Below are 18,893 nucleotides of genomic sequence, written 5' to 3'. Positions count from 1 at the left end.
GGATTGCAATTCAACTTCAACCCCAACAGAACTTGGTTTGAAACTCACAAAGAATGAAGGAGGAAAGAAAGTGAATGCTACTTTCTATAAACAAATAGTTGGAAGCCTTATGTACTTAACATCCACAAGACCGGATATCACATATGCTGTCAGCCTAATCAACAGATACATGGAGAATCCAACTGAAGTTCATCTCTTAGCTGCAAAGAGAATCCTTCGTTACTTGAAAGGTACTGCAGATTTTGGAATCTTGTATAAAACTGCCATAGAATCAAATCTGACGGGGTTTTCAGATAGTGATAATGCTGGAGATCTTGATGATAGGAAGAGTACATCTGGTTCAGTGTTTTTAATGAGTTCTGGAGCTGTCACATGGTCATCAAAGAAACAACAAATAGTGACCTTATCAACTACTGAAGCAGAATTTGTTGCAGCAACATCAAGTTCAAGTCAAGCTATTTGGCTAAGAAGGTTACTTGAGGTTCTAAACAATCAGCAACAAGGTCCTACTTTAATCTATTGTGATAATATTTCTGCAATAAAGCTCTCCAAAAATCCTGTCCTACATGGAAGAAGCAAACACATTGATGTGCGATTTCACTTCTTGCGTGACTTGTGTAAAGAAGGTGTGATTGAGTTAATATTTTGTAAGAGTGAAAATCAGATTGCAGATATTATGACGAAGCCCCTAAAGCTTGCTGCATTTGTTAAGCTTAGAAGTATGCTAGGTGTTTGTTCTCCATTGGAGATATTATAAAGAAAGAAGATACTTGTTGCTGCACAATGTTCCTGCGTGAGATTCTTAAACTGATTTTTGCAGATATCAGTTTAAGGGAGGGTGTTAAGATTTATTTGTTTGTTTTTCTGTTTTATAATAAATGTCAGTTATTAAGACTAAGTCTATAGGAATTGAGAGTGCTCTGTTTTAGTTGTTTAGTGGGTAATGGATAGCTATTGTTTAGGAATATTTTACTGATAGTGATTATTTTGTTATCTGCTGTAATGCCTATTTAAAGGCCTATCTTAATGAGTAATAATCATCCCATTTTCAGTTTCAATTGCAAGTTAACAATGTCATGTCTTATATGGAAATAAAGTTAGTTGAGAAATGAAATAGCATTCCATACATTTTTGCATGCCAGTTTTGTAATATAAGGAAAATGAATTTCACATTTCGGGTTTGAAAAGGAAGGGAAATGGAAGTCAGATTACCTGCAAGGAACCTGCAATGCACATCTGAATCCTGATTTTTCATATAGTGATGCATAGGTTGCTAAGTCTTCCTCAGAAAACCATGGTGGCAGGGGAATAGAAGGGTCATACAAGTCCATGAGTTCCTGATCATTACCTGCTACTGGCACCTCACTTCTAGAAAAAGAGTGTAAGATGTTTCTTATGGAAGATGGAATTAGTACTGATACTTGGGTAGGAAGTTAAAAATTATTATGGAAGATGGAATTTTGTACCTGCCACCTAGTCATATAGAAGCCTTTGGGGAGAAGGTGGTACTGAATAGCAGATGGACCTGGTAGCATGAAAGGAATGCCTGAAGTTATGATAGCGGCTACTCTTTCGGGGTGTAAAGTTGAAGGCTTAAGCAAAGCTCCTTTTGGTTTTGGATACCAGAAACGCAAGTATACGTATTGTTTGTTTGTTACTTTATGCCAGTTGGAGTTTCGAGAAATGCAAACAGATGAAATTGAATGCGAATCATGCCATAGTTGAGTGATGAGCTGAATTCTCACCATTGGCATCCGCACCCTACTTAGAAAATGTGATGATTTTTTAGTTGTTTGGTATGATAGAAAATAAAAAAAGTGAAGAGAAAATAATATAATTATTATTAATAATGATATTTTCTTTGTACTATCAAAGAGATATAACCCAAAGTATGTCCTAAATCATGTCTTAAATAAATGAAAACATGCGATGTGAATTAAAAAACTAATATTTCTTATTTTTTTCTGTTTTTATTCCGTCGTCATTGGTTTGGAATATGGTTTAAGACAATCAATTCTAGTATAATTTTTTCTATATGTTTTCCTCTCAATAATGGAGAGAAAACATAATACATATCTCCACCAATTTTTTTCTTTCATTCCTTCTTTTCAATGCAACCAAAAAATGGAAAAAACTATTTTCCTTTCTCTTTCATTCCTCCCACTTTCTTTCCTCCCTTTTTCACCCCAACCAAATATAGCCTTACTGCACTGTACCTTGGTAAGCTTCTAATTATTGAGTGTTGGCTATTGAGGTCTCCTTGAAGGCAAAATGAAAACGAAAAATGTTTAATGATTGCCATTGGGCACCTTATTCCAAAGGTGATATATTTCCTGATTTCACATCATTACTTATATTAACATGTTATTTCCCAGAAGCACCCTGATCCTTGGCTTCAAATTTCTCACCCATTTCAATCAAAGAATAGTCAAAACTTGGAAATGTCTCCTCGTTCTGACCTACATTTCAAGCACATGAAATAGATTTTACTAAACATGTTGTAGGAATGTGGATGATTAAGGTTAGATTGGCTTTTGCTCAATTGAAGCTATCATTTTCGCCTAAGCATCATTACTTTATCATACTTCATTCAATGTATCAAATGGTATATTCAAAATACTATTTCTCTCTCATTTTAATAAAAATTTTATTTTAAGAGGAAATGACAAAGTCAATGCTATCCTGTTAGTAGCACTACCAAATTGGTTTACTTGTCAAGTCAACCTTCCATATTTACAAAGAAATGTACAAACTCCTCTTATGCTTTCAATGAATTTTTTGACAGTAACTTTCAATTGACAATGAGTTATAAATGGTAGCCCTGTTAATTATTCACTAAAAATTATTTCATGAAAGCAGGACTGGAGCTTTTTGCTGATGTCTCAAAATGATCAAAATTCAGATAGTATAGTTGAAAAGAATATCAAAATATTATTAAATGGATTTTCATCTTAATTACATCACTTCATGTAGCACATAGTAACGGTGCTACTATAAGTTGGCTTAGAACATCTTAAAGAACCATATGGTGATGGTATTATCTTCGCAAAAAAATCTCACATATACAATGCTATGATTGACTCAAGTGTAATTAAAAGAAATAAGAATAGTTGTACATATAGGAAAAGCTTGTGTATACAATAAACAATAAGAGTGCAATGTGTTTTCATGTATTCTATTATGACTTAACTCAGATCCTAAATTCTCTGGTGCTAGAAGATCATCCAAGCCAGCGAAGTCCTCCCCATAATTTCACATGTCGGATGTTCGGAAATGAGTGAATTATGTGTTGCCATGGAATGACTAATCCATCGGGGGTCATATAAGACCTGGGCTATTCGACTAATTTGTTAAACCAGTTTTGTTCTTCACAAGTTGTTCAACATCTCCTAGCTCCGTTTCACTTACGTGACTCTGATGTTCATTCTGAAAAATCATCTCTATCTGCTCCAATGACTTTCCTTTGGTTTCAGGAACTAATGTGTACACAAAGACAATGGCAAGAGCAGAAATACCAGAAAACAGAAAGAATGCTCCGCCAACCGTGATTGCACGAGTTACAGATAGGAAAGACATGGCTATAAGGCCGCTACAGACCCTATTACCAACAGCCCCAAGTGCAGATGCTTGAGCACGCACCCGTAAAGGGAAGATTTCAGATGTCAAAACCCAGCACACGGGGCCGAGTCCAACCGAAAAGAAAGCTACATTTCCACAAACAAACAGAATACACAAGGCAATCACAAGAGGCCCTTGTCCAAATAGAGAGAGAGCAGCCCCAACGCTGAACAAACAAACTGTCATCCCAATTGTGCTTATCAAGAGAAGGGGCCTCCTACCTAGTTTATCAATAAGAATTAAGGCTACCAAAATAAAAATGGTCTTTGTTATCCCGACAACAACAGTGGCTGCTAGAAGTTTTGATTTATCTTCAACCCCAGCTGCTTGGAAAATTTCAGGACTGTAATATACAGATGCATCGATTCCTGAGATCTGTTGAAAACACTGAATCCCAATTCCAGTAATCAGCATTCGCCGAAGAGCAGGAGAAGGAAATAGCAGCTCACGCCACACAGGTTGCTCCTCACAATTGGCAAATCCAGCAGCCTGTTGTATTTCAGCTAGTCTCTCCTCCACTTCTTTCTCGTCTTCATTTGTTTTCAACAGCACTGCCCTAGCTTCATCAATTCGGTTCTGCATTACTAACCACCTCGGTGATTCAGGAATAATGAAAAGTGCAAAGCCAATGAAAACTGCAGGCAAAATTCCAACAGCAAGCATCACCCTCCAATTTATGTGGGCTGAAAGGCCAGAAAATGCATAATTTGATACATAGCCAAGCAAAATTCCTACATTTATGAAAATCTCCGGATAAGTTGTAAGAGAGCCTCTAGAGACATTTGGTGATATCTCGGCAATATATATAGGGGAGATCATAACTCCAAACCCTATTCCAATCCCTGCTAGTATTCTTCCAATCATTAGTACTGCATATGAAGGAGCAAGAGTCATTGTGAGCGCACCGGCTTGGAAGACAACTGCAGCTAAGGCCATTGTCCATTTTCTACCAATAATATCTGATGTTCTTCCACCACCTAGACTACCGAGTAGTGAAACAATGCTCAGAATACCGATCAAAAATTCTACCTGAACCTCAGATATGTTCAAATCTTCTTTAATAAATATAACTGCTCCACTCATGACACCCACATCTGAAAATTTCACAAAACAAATCATGTAACTTTAATACATTCCTTCTATAAAATTATTTGGACATCAAGAATTCAAATTCTAACAATAGTCTCTCCGCTTGCAAAGTAAGGTCGATGCATCTACCGAGCAGGAGCCTTGGTGACCCTAGATATTCTATAGAATAATGAATAATCTCAACCGTAAAATCACTATTAATCGAAAGTTGACTTTTTTAATGTAGTTAGCCTAACCCAAAGTTTGGCAGATCTGATCTCATACATACTCAGATTACAAAGATAAATCAGATATAGAACCGAATTGGTCTTAATATGCTACAGAATAACTCAATAAAGATATGGTGGGAGATGAAGGGTTTCTCACAAAGCATCAGCAATACAAATCAAATAGCATAGTCAACGAAAAATGCACAAAATCTGCGACTTTTTCAAAGAAAGCATACCATAGCCGAGAAGGACATTGTTGAGAGAAGCAAAGATGGCACAGGCTATAACATATTTCCTGGTACTGTTCCTCCTATCTTCTTGTTGTTGCCAAACATCGTCGTTATCGTCAGCAAACTCAGAATTCATCCTCTTGTACTTGTTCTTTGTACCCAGTGGAATTCCAGACAAACCCAAATCTCCATTCCCATTTTCTTGGAACCCCATTTCTTTGTTTTGGATTCTAATCAGAAGATGAATTAAAAGTTGTAAGGTTTATTGCTTTTGTTGTTCAAAGTTGGAAGTTGTAACAAAGATATATTTGTGGTTGGTTGAATCGTTGAACTATGTTATGAAATCTGAGAGACTAAACAAGACTTAGAAGCATGAATGGATTGTTGGGTTTTGTTGTTGCACAGGTCTGAAAAAACGAAAGAATGAAGAAAAAAATGAGCACCCGAGATTCAAGGACAAGACTAGACAACTAAGAGATACTGTTTCTGTCGGGGATCACACCCTGTATGTATCACGATTCGTGCAAAAATATTAATTACATTTTTTTAACTAAAGTATTTTTTTCAATCCATCTACCTCATTCTCTTCTATATGTTTGTGGTGTTGCACCAATGTTATTTATTATTTTATTTGGAAATCAGAATATTTATCTACATTTAAGTAAGTTACATCCATTTATATCCATTTATTTTTTAAATTCAATGAATCATATGATCTGTTAAGTTTACACTATTTCATTATTCTTCTTCACTTCTTTGTAAAATTATAGTTAATTATTTTTTAATAATAATCAACACCTGCGGTTCTTAAGAATTGTCGTAATGTGATGCACCACATAACAATTATCACATTTATATACTAGCATTTAGAAACTACAGTATTCAGGACCTAAAAAACATCATTGACTCAAATAATTTGGAGATTAATATAGTGATTTTATTCCTGTTTAAACCATTATTATGTACATAACTCATTTTAAAAAATATTTAATAATTTATTTACAAATCTAGTATTTTACCATGAATTGAGTATAATCGATTAGTGAGTATTGAGTGTTGGTCTACAATCAATTAATTATAATCGACTGGTTATTTAATTATAATAAAACAATTAGTTAAATAATTGTTTAATGCTTAATATAGTAATAGATTGTAATTATTCCAAACACCATTTACTATTCCAAATTCAAGAACGAATATAATATATTTACTAATAATTTAATTGATTGTAATAAAATTAATTGAATAAAAAGTTAAACCTTTTAATTATCCTTCTTCTAAATAGTTTGTTTATTTTTTAACTTTATTTAAATTGTAAAATACATACTCCACGTCCACGAAACACAATCAGGTTTAAGTCCAGTTATTTACAATATAGAGGAATTATCAACTCTTTAATTGAGGAATTCTTCATTCACAAAATTTAAACTCATATTCTTGCTAGAAGAAAAGCACACATATATCAACATATTATGTGAAGCAACTTGTTGATAATTTTAAAACATTTATTGTGTAGCAACAAAATTAATTAATTTCTTCTCAACAAGTAGGTCAAATAGATAAAATTGCTCTAGCAATCATTTAAGTTTTTTGCTAAATGACCAAATGTTTCAAATTTGAGCCTCTCCTGCAACTGTGGTTCATTTGTCCATTTTCTAAATTAAACCCAGCACCGACAATATTTTTGTTCTGTTTCTGGTTGGTATCAAACGCATAATCCTTTATTTGTCGGGAAAGATATTTGTTGTCCCAAAAATAGTATATGAAAACACAGAGAGAGTTTTAAACAAGCATCCAGTTTTACTCATACGTGTAAAAAATAACTAAGAAATTTAGTACTAGAATCACGCAAGCATTTATAGAGGTTCTAATATCATTTTAATAATAAATTTTGTATTCGCAAAATAAATGATAGTATAGGAAAAGTTCACTTTACAGTTTCTCTGAAAAAAGTAAAAAACATTAAAAAAGTTCTAACCGAAGCAGATAAAATATGATGTTTGACAACGTTATGATTTCAACATAATACCTAACTTATGACGAGTTCGCAAGTGATAACTAAGCCGTGTTTTTATTTTATAGTTTCCGTGCAACTTGTTATGCCATGACAATTCTAGATCTCCAAAATGATCGTCTTCAGTCTATTTCATATGGTGGTTGCACTTGATTGTCCTTGTTTATTAATTTCGGGGGAAACTAAAAAAGAAATCTTTTAATGGTCTCATCTTTGAAGTTCTAACCGGTAATTGCACTTTGAATTGGGCAGAAGTGCCTTACGGATATCCATGTTTCTCAGCTATGGGGAGTTTTTTTCATTTTAGATAGACACATGGATATTCAAAAATAGTTTAAATGACAATCTTATAGATTTGGTTCTAAATATAATAACTTTATTTGTATAATTATGTCCTAATTATATCGTCTACCCACAAACTTAATGGCAAGTGATTTGATTATTCGAGTTTAGGGATGGCAATAAAAACCGAACTCGTGGGTACACGTCCGAACCGAACCCGAATTTAATGGGGAAAATCCGATGTGATTAGGTTCGGGTTCGGGTTTTACCCGGATTTAAATTTCGAGTTCGGGTTTGGTATAGCAAAGACCCTAACCCGAACCCGCCCCGAAAGTAACGTAATTCAATTTAAAATTGAAATTTCTATCATTTGCCAATTGTTTTTAATTTTTAATTCTATGTTACATACTATTGGATCTTCAAACATAAAAGAAATAAAATAATGCAGGAGGAAATAGAAATGTTAGAGAAAAATTACACGAAAATAATATCATATTTTCCTTAATACTTTATCATTTTCGGGTTTTTTTTCGGGTTCGGGTTACCCGATGAGTTTGGGATGGTATTTTTATTTTCAACTCCGTTGAGTTTGGGTTCGGGTTTTGAATTTCGGGTTTGGGTATGTACAAACCCAACCTCAACCCGCCCCGTTGCCATTCATATTCAAGTCTAAACTTATTAGAAATATGATTGGCTAATTATCCAAATTGACACTTAATTACAAACAATTATATTAAACATTCATAGCATATAAATTGTACACTAAATTCCAAACAATAAGAATACATGTTTGTCAACATACTAATTATTAATAAAGGATGAAAAATGAAGAAAAAAACAATGAATGAAAATTATGAATAAAATATATCATCCTTATGTTAGGGGATAAATTATTTTTGTAGTTACTAAAATTATGACATGTATAATATATATTTTTAATTTGAAGAGATATTTTGTAAAAAAAAGATTAAATATGACACATGTTATAACTTTAGTGATTGAATATCATAAATTATCTTTTGATATGAGGAAATATTTTATTCTCATATCTTAAATTAAGATTTATGTTATTTCCTTACAGAAAAATACAAAAAATAGCGTATGTCGATTAATATGACGGATTTGGGCCGACCCTGTGGCCCATATCAAATTCATCATGGAATGTCAACAAAAACCCATTTTTAAGGATTATTAACCGTTATACCTAGGGAAAACTGCATCAGATTACCATTTTAAATAGAAGTGCTTTACACAGATTATGAACGACAAGCTCTATTGTCCAAGTATTCAAATTCAGAATCTATAGGAATTGATTAATAAGCTTCTTAGTTGTTATTTTCCATTTTATAACCAAAAAACCTAAATGCAACATTTAACTAAGTCTTTGTTGTGATATTGGTTCTAAGATTAGGCTCTAATATATGATGTATATTTTATAGAGTGAATATTTATAGATTGTCAGTATAAAGATTTATATATAGTCACTATATTATCTTTTGTTCATTTATATTATTATTTTTTTAAAATCAATGCTATTAAACATGAGTTATGGATGATACAGTGATACTATAACATTATATAAAACTCATACATTATCAGTTTATAAATTATACATTTTTTATGATTTGAATTCCGAATTTATTTATTAATTATTTGATTTGAAATAGTATATATGTAATGCAGTATTGACTTTTAATGAATTAACCTCAAATTTTGGAATCAAAGTTTGTTACTTGTCACTATATCAATTATTGACTTTTTTTATAAGGCGTTGAATTCCGCATTCCTGTTTTTCCTCCTATGTATTATTCACTATTTTGATAAGGCACTGAATTCAATATTTAATTTTTTTTCTTTAGAATCTTTGACTTTCGTGATTACATGATATTGTTTTAGAACTTTATATTTATGATTAAATAATATTTTTGTGATGTATCTCATTTGAGTTGCTTTGGATCAAGACAAATGCTGGAAAATTTTATACTTCAAGATAAAGAGTTCACGTGTTGACACCACATCTTGACTCAAAACCTTAAGGCATTAAGTTTATGGGTCTATCCACTTATAAGTTATTTAACTCAATCATTTTTGCTCAATGTGAAACTTCTTCATTCACACTTGGAATACCCAACATATCCCCCTCAAGTGTGAATTCACATTCGAGTATTGGATACACTAGCGCTCAACTCTCTATCTACTTGCACCGCCGTTGGCTTATCATTTCATCAATAGAACACGCCGCTTTGACCTGTCGTTAGGAAGACTTTGGACACAAGGATCCCTCATGGATTTACCGACCACTTGTCGCTTCAATACTCCATTGAGCCGTCGAACCACGGTTCTGATATCACTCTGATAGGAAATTCAACATAATAACAATGTAAACTCTAACAGAGTATATACAGCAGATAATAATTTCCCCAACTTGCTAGAATCTATGAGGAGCAATATCAAATGATGCATTAACACACAAGGGACACCAGAATTTTAACGTGGAAAACCTTTCCAAAGTGAGAAGTAAAAATCACAAGCACAAGTCATTCAATCAAGCTCCACTATAATCAAAATAGGAATACAAGAGTGTCTGCAATATACAACACAAAACGTGCTCAACAATACGGCATACAACAGAGCAACAAACTTGAAAATGAGAACAAGAAAAACTAGAAAAAACAACTGTTGTAACAGCTCATTTTCTATCACCTCGGACGTTGTCTCACCGATCCAACTGTTCATAATGAATTACTATAAGTTTTGAACCTGCTGTCCAAATTTCAGCCCGATCCAATGGTGAACGAAAACGCAGTCGCGAATTTCCCACGGCTGCTTGGAATTCCTGCAAATTGAGTTTTTTTATCTTCTCTCACACTTTTCAATTATCTTTTTTTGCATAAATTGATTTGACTCTCTTGGCACATCTGACTCCTATCTATTAGAGTAAGTGAGACAAGTGGGCTTTGCCCAACTGAGTATTTCTTCACATAGGAAGGGAACTCAAACCCAACATATCTCCCCTCACAACTATGTGGATAGAATCGTCAAACCGACAATCTCACAACAAGTTTCAAACTTCCACCTTGATAAGGCCTTAATCATCATATCAGCACCATTATTATCTGTATGAAGCTTAGCCAATTCCAATAACCTAACATCCAAAACATCACGTATCCAATGATACCTCACATCAATGTGTTTGGACCTAGAATGACAAGTTGAATTCTTCCCAAGATGAATGACGTTTTGACTATCACAAAATAATAAGTATTTGTTTTGGACAAAAACAAGCTCCTGCAAGAATTTCTTCACCAAAAATAACTCTTTGCATACTTCTGTAATGACAATGAACTCTGCCTCAATAGTGAACAATGCAACACAATTTTGCAACCTGGATTGCCATGTTACAGCTCCCCTACAAACTTAATCAAGTAACATGAAGTGGACTTTCTAGAATCAATGTCTCCAGTCATATCAGAATCAGTATAGCCCACAAGAGTAGGTTTATCACCTCCAAAACAAAACCTCGGACTAGCAGTGCCACAAAGATACCTCAAAATCTATTTCACGGCATTCCAATGCTCTCTACCTGGATTTGACAGAAATCTACTAACTGTACCAACAACATGTGCAATATCTGATCTTGTACGCACCATTGCATACATCAAGCTTCTCACAACATATGCATAAGGAACCCGTTGCCTATCTGATTTTTCAGCTTCATTTGAAGGACACTATTTAGCACTCAACTTAAAATAAGTAGCAAGAGGAGTGCTTACCGCCTTAGCATGTGACAACCGAAGTTTCTGATATGACTGGAGACTTAAAATAAGTAGCAAGAAACTTCTGTAACACTCTCTTAATATAGTGTTCATGTGACAACCGAAGTTTCTTTTCTTGTCTATCTCGCATGATTCTTATACCAAGAATCTGCTTAACAGCTCACATGTCTTTCATGACAAATGACTTGCCTAGCTGCTTATTTAACTTGTCAATCATGGAAATATTTTTCTCAACAATAAGCATGTCATGAACAGACAATAACAAGATGATAAAATCATCATCAACAAACTTTCTAATGAAGACACAATGATCAGAAGTAGTCTTCTTGTAGCCTTGCTCACACATAACAAACTCAAACTTCTAGTACAATTGTCGTGGAGCCTCCTTCAAACCATATAGACTCTTTCTCAGCCTACACACATAGTCTTCTTTCCCTTCAACAAGAAACCATCAGGTCGTTTCATATAAATCTCTTCCTTCAAATCACCATGAAGGAAAGCAATTTTTACATCCATTTGCTCTACCTCCAAATCAAAAGTAACATCCAAACTCAATACGATTCTAATGGATGACATCTTCACCACAGAGTAAAAATCTCACTAAAATCAACACCCTTTCTCTGTCTGAAAGATTTAACCATCAATATGGTTTTATACCTTGGAGATGTAGAATTACTTTCTTGCTTCACCCTGTAAATCTACATGTTTTCCAAAACCTTCTTCCCTTTTGGCAATTGGACCAAATCAAAAGTGTGATTATCATGCAATGACTTCATTTCCTCTTGTATTATATCCAACCACTTTTTCTTTTATTCATTTTCCATGGCCTCGTGTTAATATTTAGGCTATTCTCTGTCTGTCACTGCAACATAGTCATCAAAAGGGCATCTGGTATATGGTTTCCTCTTCCTATTAGACATCCGAAGTTGAACTTGAGGTGGTTTAGGAGCATCACCAAGATTCTCATATTGTGACATCTCATGTTCATATTCACTAATATCAATAGGAAAATCTAACTCATCTCCAAGTTGTTGATCACTAACATAATCATGTTGCTCACCATTTTGAACGTTATTCTCAATTGTATCCAAATCACATATAGGCATCCAAAATGGATCAATATCACATCACGGTTTCTAACAACCTTTTTGTCAACAGGATTGTCGCACCCCGATTTTCGGATGCACAACTTATTTTAGAGTCGCCACTACATTTTATAGTTAAAAATGTAGAAAAATCTTTTAAGCCCAATTACCTTGGGCTTTTGGATTTTTGATATTCAGGTTCAGGAGCCGGTTACAAGGTATGGAAGGTATTAACACTATACCCGTCCGCTTTAAGTGATACCGTTCATTAAAATATATGACTATATTATTATTTTAATTGATTGATTAATTAATTAATTATTATGAAAAAAATTTATTTAATTTTATTATTGTGTCTGACAAGATTGACCGCGGTTCAACGTATCCCTATTAAGGGAATCAAGGTTTACGTAATTCTTTAAGTAGAAAATTGTTTGTTGGTTGAATATATTTTAATTAAAAAATATATATTTTTAATCAAAAATATTTATTTTGCTTGTTCATTTAATGGTAAAAATTTGGTTAATTTTTGTTATTTATTTAATTAATAAAATGGAATTTAGCTGATTTTGAGATTTAATCGATTGAAAAGAAGCGGCGTAGTGCAACCTTTCGAAGATGATATGAGAAAAAAGATGTCTCCAGGGCGACCTTCTCTCCATCTTTGGTTAATTCTCAAAATTATATTAGAAGCATTTATAATTAATATTTTTAAGTATATGTATCAGTAAAAAATAATTTTTTTACAAATGATAATTTTAATTACAGTAAAAAAAGTTATTGTTATTTGGTTAGAAATTTTTTATATTTTAATTAAAAAAAAGTTAGTTGAGGGTTAACTATATTAAATGAATTTCTTCATTCTTTTTGTTGTTATTAAATAAATACAAACCTGTGAGAGCTATGATCCAGTAAAAGGAAAAGCAAAGTGCAAAGACACGTGTCAACTCCGTATTGGCAAGGAAAAGTTCAGCGTTGACTAGGACATGTGTCGCCGGAGGAATAGTTGTAGGAGAGGATGCACGGAGTCCAGAATGTACTCGTGCAGATATGATCACTTGCTCTATTAGAATGAGGAATCAAGTGCAGCAGCGTATAGTGAAACCGGATGAGATTTCGTCGCATGATTGGTGAATCTACTGGTCAACAATCAGACAATGGTTGTATGCATATCCAACGGCCTAGGATCAACCTAAAAGCAAGAGCACCACGCAGTGGTACTCTCGTCCACACTGGATCCTCCTCCTTAGCCTTTTACTTTTCTATCTCTTCTCACTTTTGGCCATGTTTTTTCTACGTGTTTACAATGTGTTCAGTGTATTTACAGTGTAGTTTTTATGTTCATCATGACCTCTATTTATATAGTGAACTTTCAACCAGCAAATTCCAAAATTTTGATCAACAAAATTTCAAATTCGAATAAATTTAATCTCTTAATTTCAGGAATCTTAACAGACTCGTTTTACTTTATCTTTTCATATTATTTTAATAATTGTCCGTTACTCCTTTTTTCAAATTTAAATTAGATTGTTAGTGTATTTAATTATTTAAATTATTCAGGATTTTTTTATAAAATATGGATAAAAATAAAATTAATTATTTCCTATACATTTAATATTAAAAATTTTGAAAAATAAAAATAAAAATTATAAAAACAATTTTCTTTCTCTTTTTAGAAAAAGAGATGAGCTCATAGTGACCTATTCCTAATTCAAAATTTTTATTTCCTAAAATCATTTTCTTAATTTATTTTAGTTTTTAACCTTTGGTCAACCTAACTACTTGGATTAAGGAACCTTAACAACCTTAATTTACTATTATTATTTTTGAATTTTCAGTTAACCCAATCACTTAGATTTAGAAACTAGATTTGTTTATTATTATTTTTTGAATTTTTAGTTAACCTAATCATTTAGATTTAGGAACTTCATCTATTTATTATTATTTACTTCATTTGTTTATTATTATTTTGTTTTTGTTATATTTTTTTATTTTGTTATTTTTGAAAAGGAAGCTTGTAAAAGGATATTCTAACTAACTTAAATTTAATTAATTTAATAATTTTGAAAATAATTATAAAAATTTCATAAAAATAATTTATTATTTTTATTCATTAAAAATTCTGAAAAATACCTAAATAAATAAAAATGAAGTTAATTTATTATTTTTATTTAAAAAGTGTTTGGACTTTTTCTGGGCCGGACAAAAAATGAGTGTTCACAAGGATCATATAACATGTAGCCAAATTCATCTTTACCATTTACCATAAACGATAAAGATGCATTGCCTTGTCTTCGCATCAATGGAACACGCCGTCTGGACCTCTTGTCAGGAAGACTTTCGACGCAAGGATCCCTCATGGATCTACCGACCACTTGTCCCCTCAATACTCCGTTGAGCTGTCGAACCATCGGCTCTGATACCACTTGTTGGGAGATCTTCATCCATGAGTTACACATTCCTCTATAGACTAAGTGAAAGAAGCATAAAAATGGACTTGACACTACATCTTAACCTAAAACCTTAAGGCATTAGGTGTATGCGTTCATCCACTTATATCTTCTCTAACTCATCCATTTTTTATCACTTTTTCATTTACACTTAGAATATCAACATTATAATGATTTTTGTCAAATTTTGTTATGTAGTAGTTCAATGTTACTTTCTTCAAAAAATTTTATTTGTGATGCAATGATATTTAATTTGGATGATGTGCTTCAGTAGAGTGAGGTGAGCGTTGTTTTAGATCAATCTCCTTTGAGATAAATGCTGGATTTTTTTCTCCTTCACAATAAACGATTCATTATATAGAGGTTTATAGGGGATTGATATGATAATATCTAAGCAATTATTATATTTAAAAACGTTTCAGATTGAGAAAATCACTATATTAGTAATCAGTAAATACTAAATAGTAGTCTGTTTGTTATTTATTTTTTAGTGTGATAGGGGCTATTAATGGAGAGGATCCTTATTCATAATAAAACGGTCAGCTTCGTTTGGTTCAAACTTCAAAAGAGATTGTCACTACTCACTAGCATCTTTGATATTTTCAGTCTTTACTAAATAAACAGCTCCTTGGGTAAGCTTCAAGCCTTTTTTTAATACAAAAAATAAAAAAAAAAGAATGGGGAGGTCGTTCATATCTAATAAATATTTTTCTTGTTGGTAGTGATTGTATTTTTTTTGTTCATGGGAAACATAAGAAAAAAGAAGAAAAAACTGGTAGGCCTTCAAAAAATTAAGGGAGTATGAACGTAAGTTACTATTAACTCACATATTTAATCACAATGATTTTGAATTTAAAAGAAAGTGACATATATCATAAAATAATAACAGTTTATTGATTAGTAATTGATTTATAAGTAATATATCTTACCTTTTTTTGTGTATTAGGATTAATAGGAAAATTTAGTACCCAAATTTAATTAGTTAATAATTTGGTCAAGATAAAATTCTCAAACTCCTGAGTCGTTACTATCGTGCCGTCAAAAGCAAGGAATGTCGATGATCTCGTAGGCCGGTGATAGGACCCACACTCGCATATCATCTATTCATCTGATCTATTTTTAAGTAAAAACTATGAGTTTGGAGATTATATTAATTGCAACAATTAATGTAGAAAGACGAGTTTTGATTTGTCTTTATTGTTAAAATAAACGTTCCTTTAATTTATCTCAAATGTCTGAAGTGGGGAGTGAGACAATCCCCTATTCCCTGCCACGGTGGGATTCATAACAAATTTGTTTTGTTGGAAATGATAAGATAATTATGAGATTATAATATGTAAACATCATTGTCCTCACCACCTGAAGAGACTATCCTATTCATGTCATATTATATTCTTTATATTATCATATGCTACTCAACAAAAAGGCCCCTAAAAACTTCCAAGTGTGTGTCTGTCAATATTTTTTTTTTATAGTTTTAGAAGGTAGCCAAAAGCCTATTAAAAATTAAGCCAATGACATTATTTAGCCATCAAGAATATGTGGGAAAAAAATTGTGTGATTTGACAAGTCAATGGATAAATTATAGCACACCAGTTTCAATTAAATAACCTATAAACCATGAGTTTTAAATTATCTGCAAGACCTTACATATCAGTTAGCTTTTTAGCTAATTGCATCAAATAGTCTAGCGAAATTTTATATTATTTATGCTTTCCAAATGTTAAAAAAATGGTGGACCCGAATAATTGTGTATTCACCTTTTTTTGGTAGGAAGTGTGCCAAGCCACGAGGTCAAGTTGTATATACATCATAATGTGTTCCAATGTGTGCACAAATCCGATCATCGCAGTATGCATCTTTGTTTCCTGTTTTCTGAAGGTTTTAGAGGATCCTTGTCAGTATTATTTACCTCTCATTATCGATCACGGAAAAGTTTATTATTGATGTTTTTGCTTCATTATTATATCATTTTCTCTAGTCAATATTAATCCGCCTTGAAGGTTTCAAATTTCAAATAGATTGTCAATAATTTTGTTGGAATTATTAAACAAAAATTATACAAGTCATATCAGTTCACTCGTACGCTTGATCAACAATTAACATTTTTCAGCACCTTGTATTCATTTATTTAGGATGCTTATGAAAGAAAATTACGATGATATATTCTATAATATCCAGAAAGGAAAGGATACATAACAATAACATTACAGCAGTGCAAACTATAATAAACATGACAAAGTACATAAACTTAAGTGAAGTAACAATACATCCACCCTTTGGAGCTGAAAAACAAAGCTCATAACGGATGGGAAAATTGAGAAGGAAATCCCAAAAACGTTTCCTTCTACTCTGGTCATACTAAACTGCAGCTACTATATGAATAAAAGCAGCAAATAATGCAAAATATCCAAGAGCAGATAAAAGGGAAACCAATTAGAACACCTAGGAGCAAATAAGGCTCAAGGAGTGTGAACCAGATGGCAATAAGGCCAGTAAAATTATGCAACCTTGTTACAGCAGAAATTTCAAGGAAATGAAATTTTGCTTCAAAGATCATGAAAAAATATTCATAGACCCAAGATGCACAGGTTGTTTGGTGAAAATATTTGCAACCTGTGGGACCATAATAAAGTTTGGTGTGTGCAGTGATCAAATTAACCAAGGTAGGCATTTAGGATGTTAAAGAAGAAAGCTTAAGGAATTAAGGTTGAAGTAATTGGCTTTGACAACATTTCAATTTTGACCCTTCCAGAAGAAGGGCATCATGGGAGAAGAGGAAGATGAAGAACCAGTTCCTGTGTTATATTCTTGCCTCTGATCAGCATCAGGATCGTTGAATTCTTGCTGATTTGGATTCACAAAAGGAAACTGTGACTGCAAAAGAAGATTATTGTTAGTGTCAAAATCATCCCACACAGGACTACGAGGATCCCAACCTGCATTGAACCAAGCAGCCATATCTCCCCAAACCAATTCCTCAGACTCTGAAATGCCTTCACCAGCCACTTGAACTTCCTCACTCACTATTGAATTGTTATCAGTAACCTCTTCTGATATTGGTGCCAGTGATAGAACGCTCTCAGCGTTCACATTCATAGTTTCTTCTTGAATTGGCTCAGGTTGTCTTGAAGTTGAACCATCATGTGGCTGAGAAACAGAAGTTTCTGGTGAAGCTGTTTTAGTTGTTGAAGGTGACTTAACCTTGTTTAGAAAAAGTTCAGGGAAATTGAGCCTAGCATTCTCTCCTCTGAGCTTAAAGGCCTCGCAATCATAAGCCATTGCGGCATCTTCAGCCGTGTTAAATGTGCCTAGCCAGAGGCGAGTTCTATTGCGAGGTAGACGAATTTCAGCAACCCATTTGCCCCAATGGCGTTGCCTCACTCCTCTATAGAGCTTTGTAGGACTCAAATGTTGTAATTGAGGCCTTAACACTGGTCTTCCTCTTGGACTTAGATTCAGCGCATCACTCCAATACTGAAGTTGATGCTGATACTGAACCTGTTGGTGTTGTATTGGATACCCAATATTGTAATGTGAACCAAAAGATATCATTTGTTGCTGTTGCTGGAATTGCTGGGTTGGGTGAAGAAGTGGTGGAGGAAAAGGAGAAAAGTTTGAGGTTCCAGATTGGTGTGAGAATTGCATTGGAGATTGAGTTTGAGAGCCTTCAAGAGCAAAAGGGAATACTATTCTTGAAGAAGAAGGAAGAGGTTGTTGAAGAGAGGATTGGTTTTGGTTACGTTCAGGACTACGAATCTTCTTAAGAGGCCTCTGTGAGCTTAAACTAACACCCTTTCCCTTTCCCTTACCCATCTCAAAATCTTGGCTTTCACTTTCATGAATACTCTTGTTAGATTTCCTACTCTTGTTATATGCATCATCCATCATCACCAATGTTTAATAATCTTACGCAAACTAGATCGAACTTTCTTTGGTTTGGATTCCGATGAAATTCAGAGCAAAATTGGATTGCAAAACTGTTAATTTTGCAATGATTTGTGGGCTTAGAGGTTTCAGAAACAGAGGTGGGGTGAAAGCAGGGGAGATTTTATTTGGTGGTAAAAGGGGGCAAGAGGAAGAGGTTTATATAGTGCGAGGGGAAATAGGGACATAGGGACATAGGGACTCATCAAACTT

The 18,893-nt window shown here is 33.3% G+C and overlaps 2 protein-coding genes across 2 annotated transcripts; both read right to left on the bottom strand.

The window, feature by feature from the left end:
* Window positions 2,910–5,646, bottom strand: LOC109351823 (probable polyol transporter 4). The gene is made up of 3 exons (XM_019593460.1): window positions 5,153–5,646; window positions 3,343–4,712; window positions 2,910–3,311 (listed from the first exon to the last, which is right to left on the bottom strand). The coding sequence occupies exons 1-2, from the start codon at window positions 5,358–5,360 to the stop codon at window positions 3,343–3,345; spliced, it is 1,578 nt and encodes a 525-aa protein (XP_019449005.1). The 5' UTR covers window positions 5,361–5,646; the 3' UTR covers window positions 2,910–3,311.
* On the bottom strand, window positions 16,876–18,680 carry LOC109352524 (ethylene-responsive transcription factor ERF054-like). The gene is made up of 2 exons (XM_019594536.1): window positions 17,416–18,680; window positions 16,876–17,300 (listed from the first exon to the last, which is right to left on the bottom strand). Exon 1 carries the CDS (start codon window positions 18,642–18,644, stop codon window positions 17,490–17,492), a length of 1,155 nt encoding a protein of 384 aa, XP_019450081.1. The 5' UTR covers window positions 18,645–18,680; the 3' UTR covers window positions 16,876–17,300; window positions 17,416–17,489.

This window comes from Lupinus angustifolius, chromosome LG07, assembly GCF_001865875.1.
Source record: "Lupinus angustifolius cultivar Tanjil chromosome LG07, LupAngTanjil_v1.0, whole genome shotgun sequence".
Lineage (NCBI taxonomy): Eukaryota > Viridiplantae > Streptophyta > Magnoliopsida > Fabales > Fabaceae > Lupinus > Lupinus angustifolius.
Note: the sequence above shows the minus strand (reverse complement) of the source record. Positions and strands in the feature narration are given on the sequence as shown.

Bases quoted from the DNA above. Each gene is read 5' to 3' on its own strand.
- LOC109352524 (XM_019594536.1), bottom strand. From the start codon at position 18,644: ATGATGGATGATGCATATAACAAGAGTAGGAAATCTAACAAGAGTATT.
- LOC109351823 (XM_019593460.1), bottom strand. From the start codon at position 5,360: ATGGGGTTCCAAGAAAATGGGAATGGAGATTTGGGTTTGTCTGGAATT. The intron at 4,713-5,152 runs GTATGCTTTCTT...TGAAATTTTCAG, and splicing joins CAATGTCCTTCTCGGCTATG to ATGTGGGTGTCATGAGTGGA.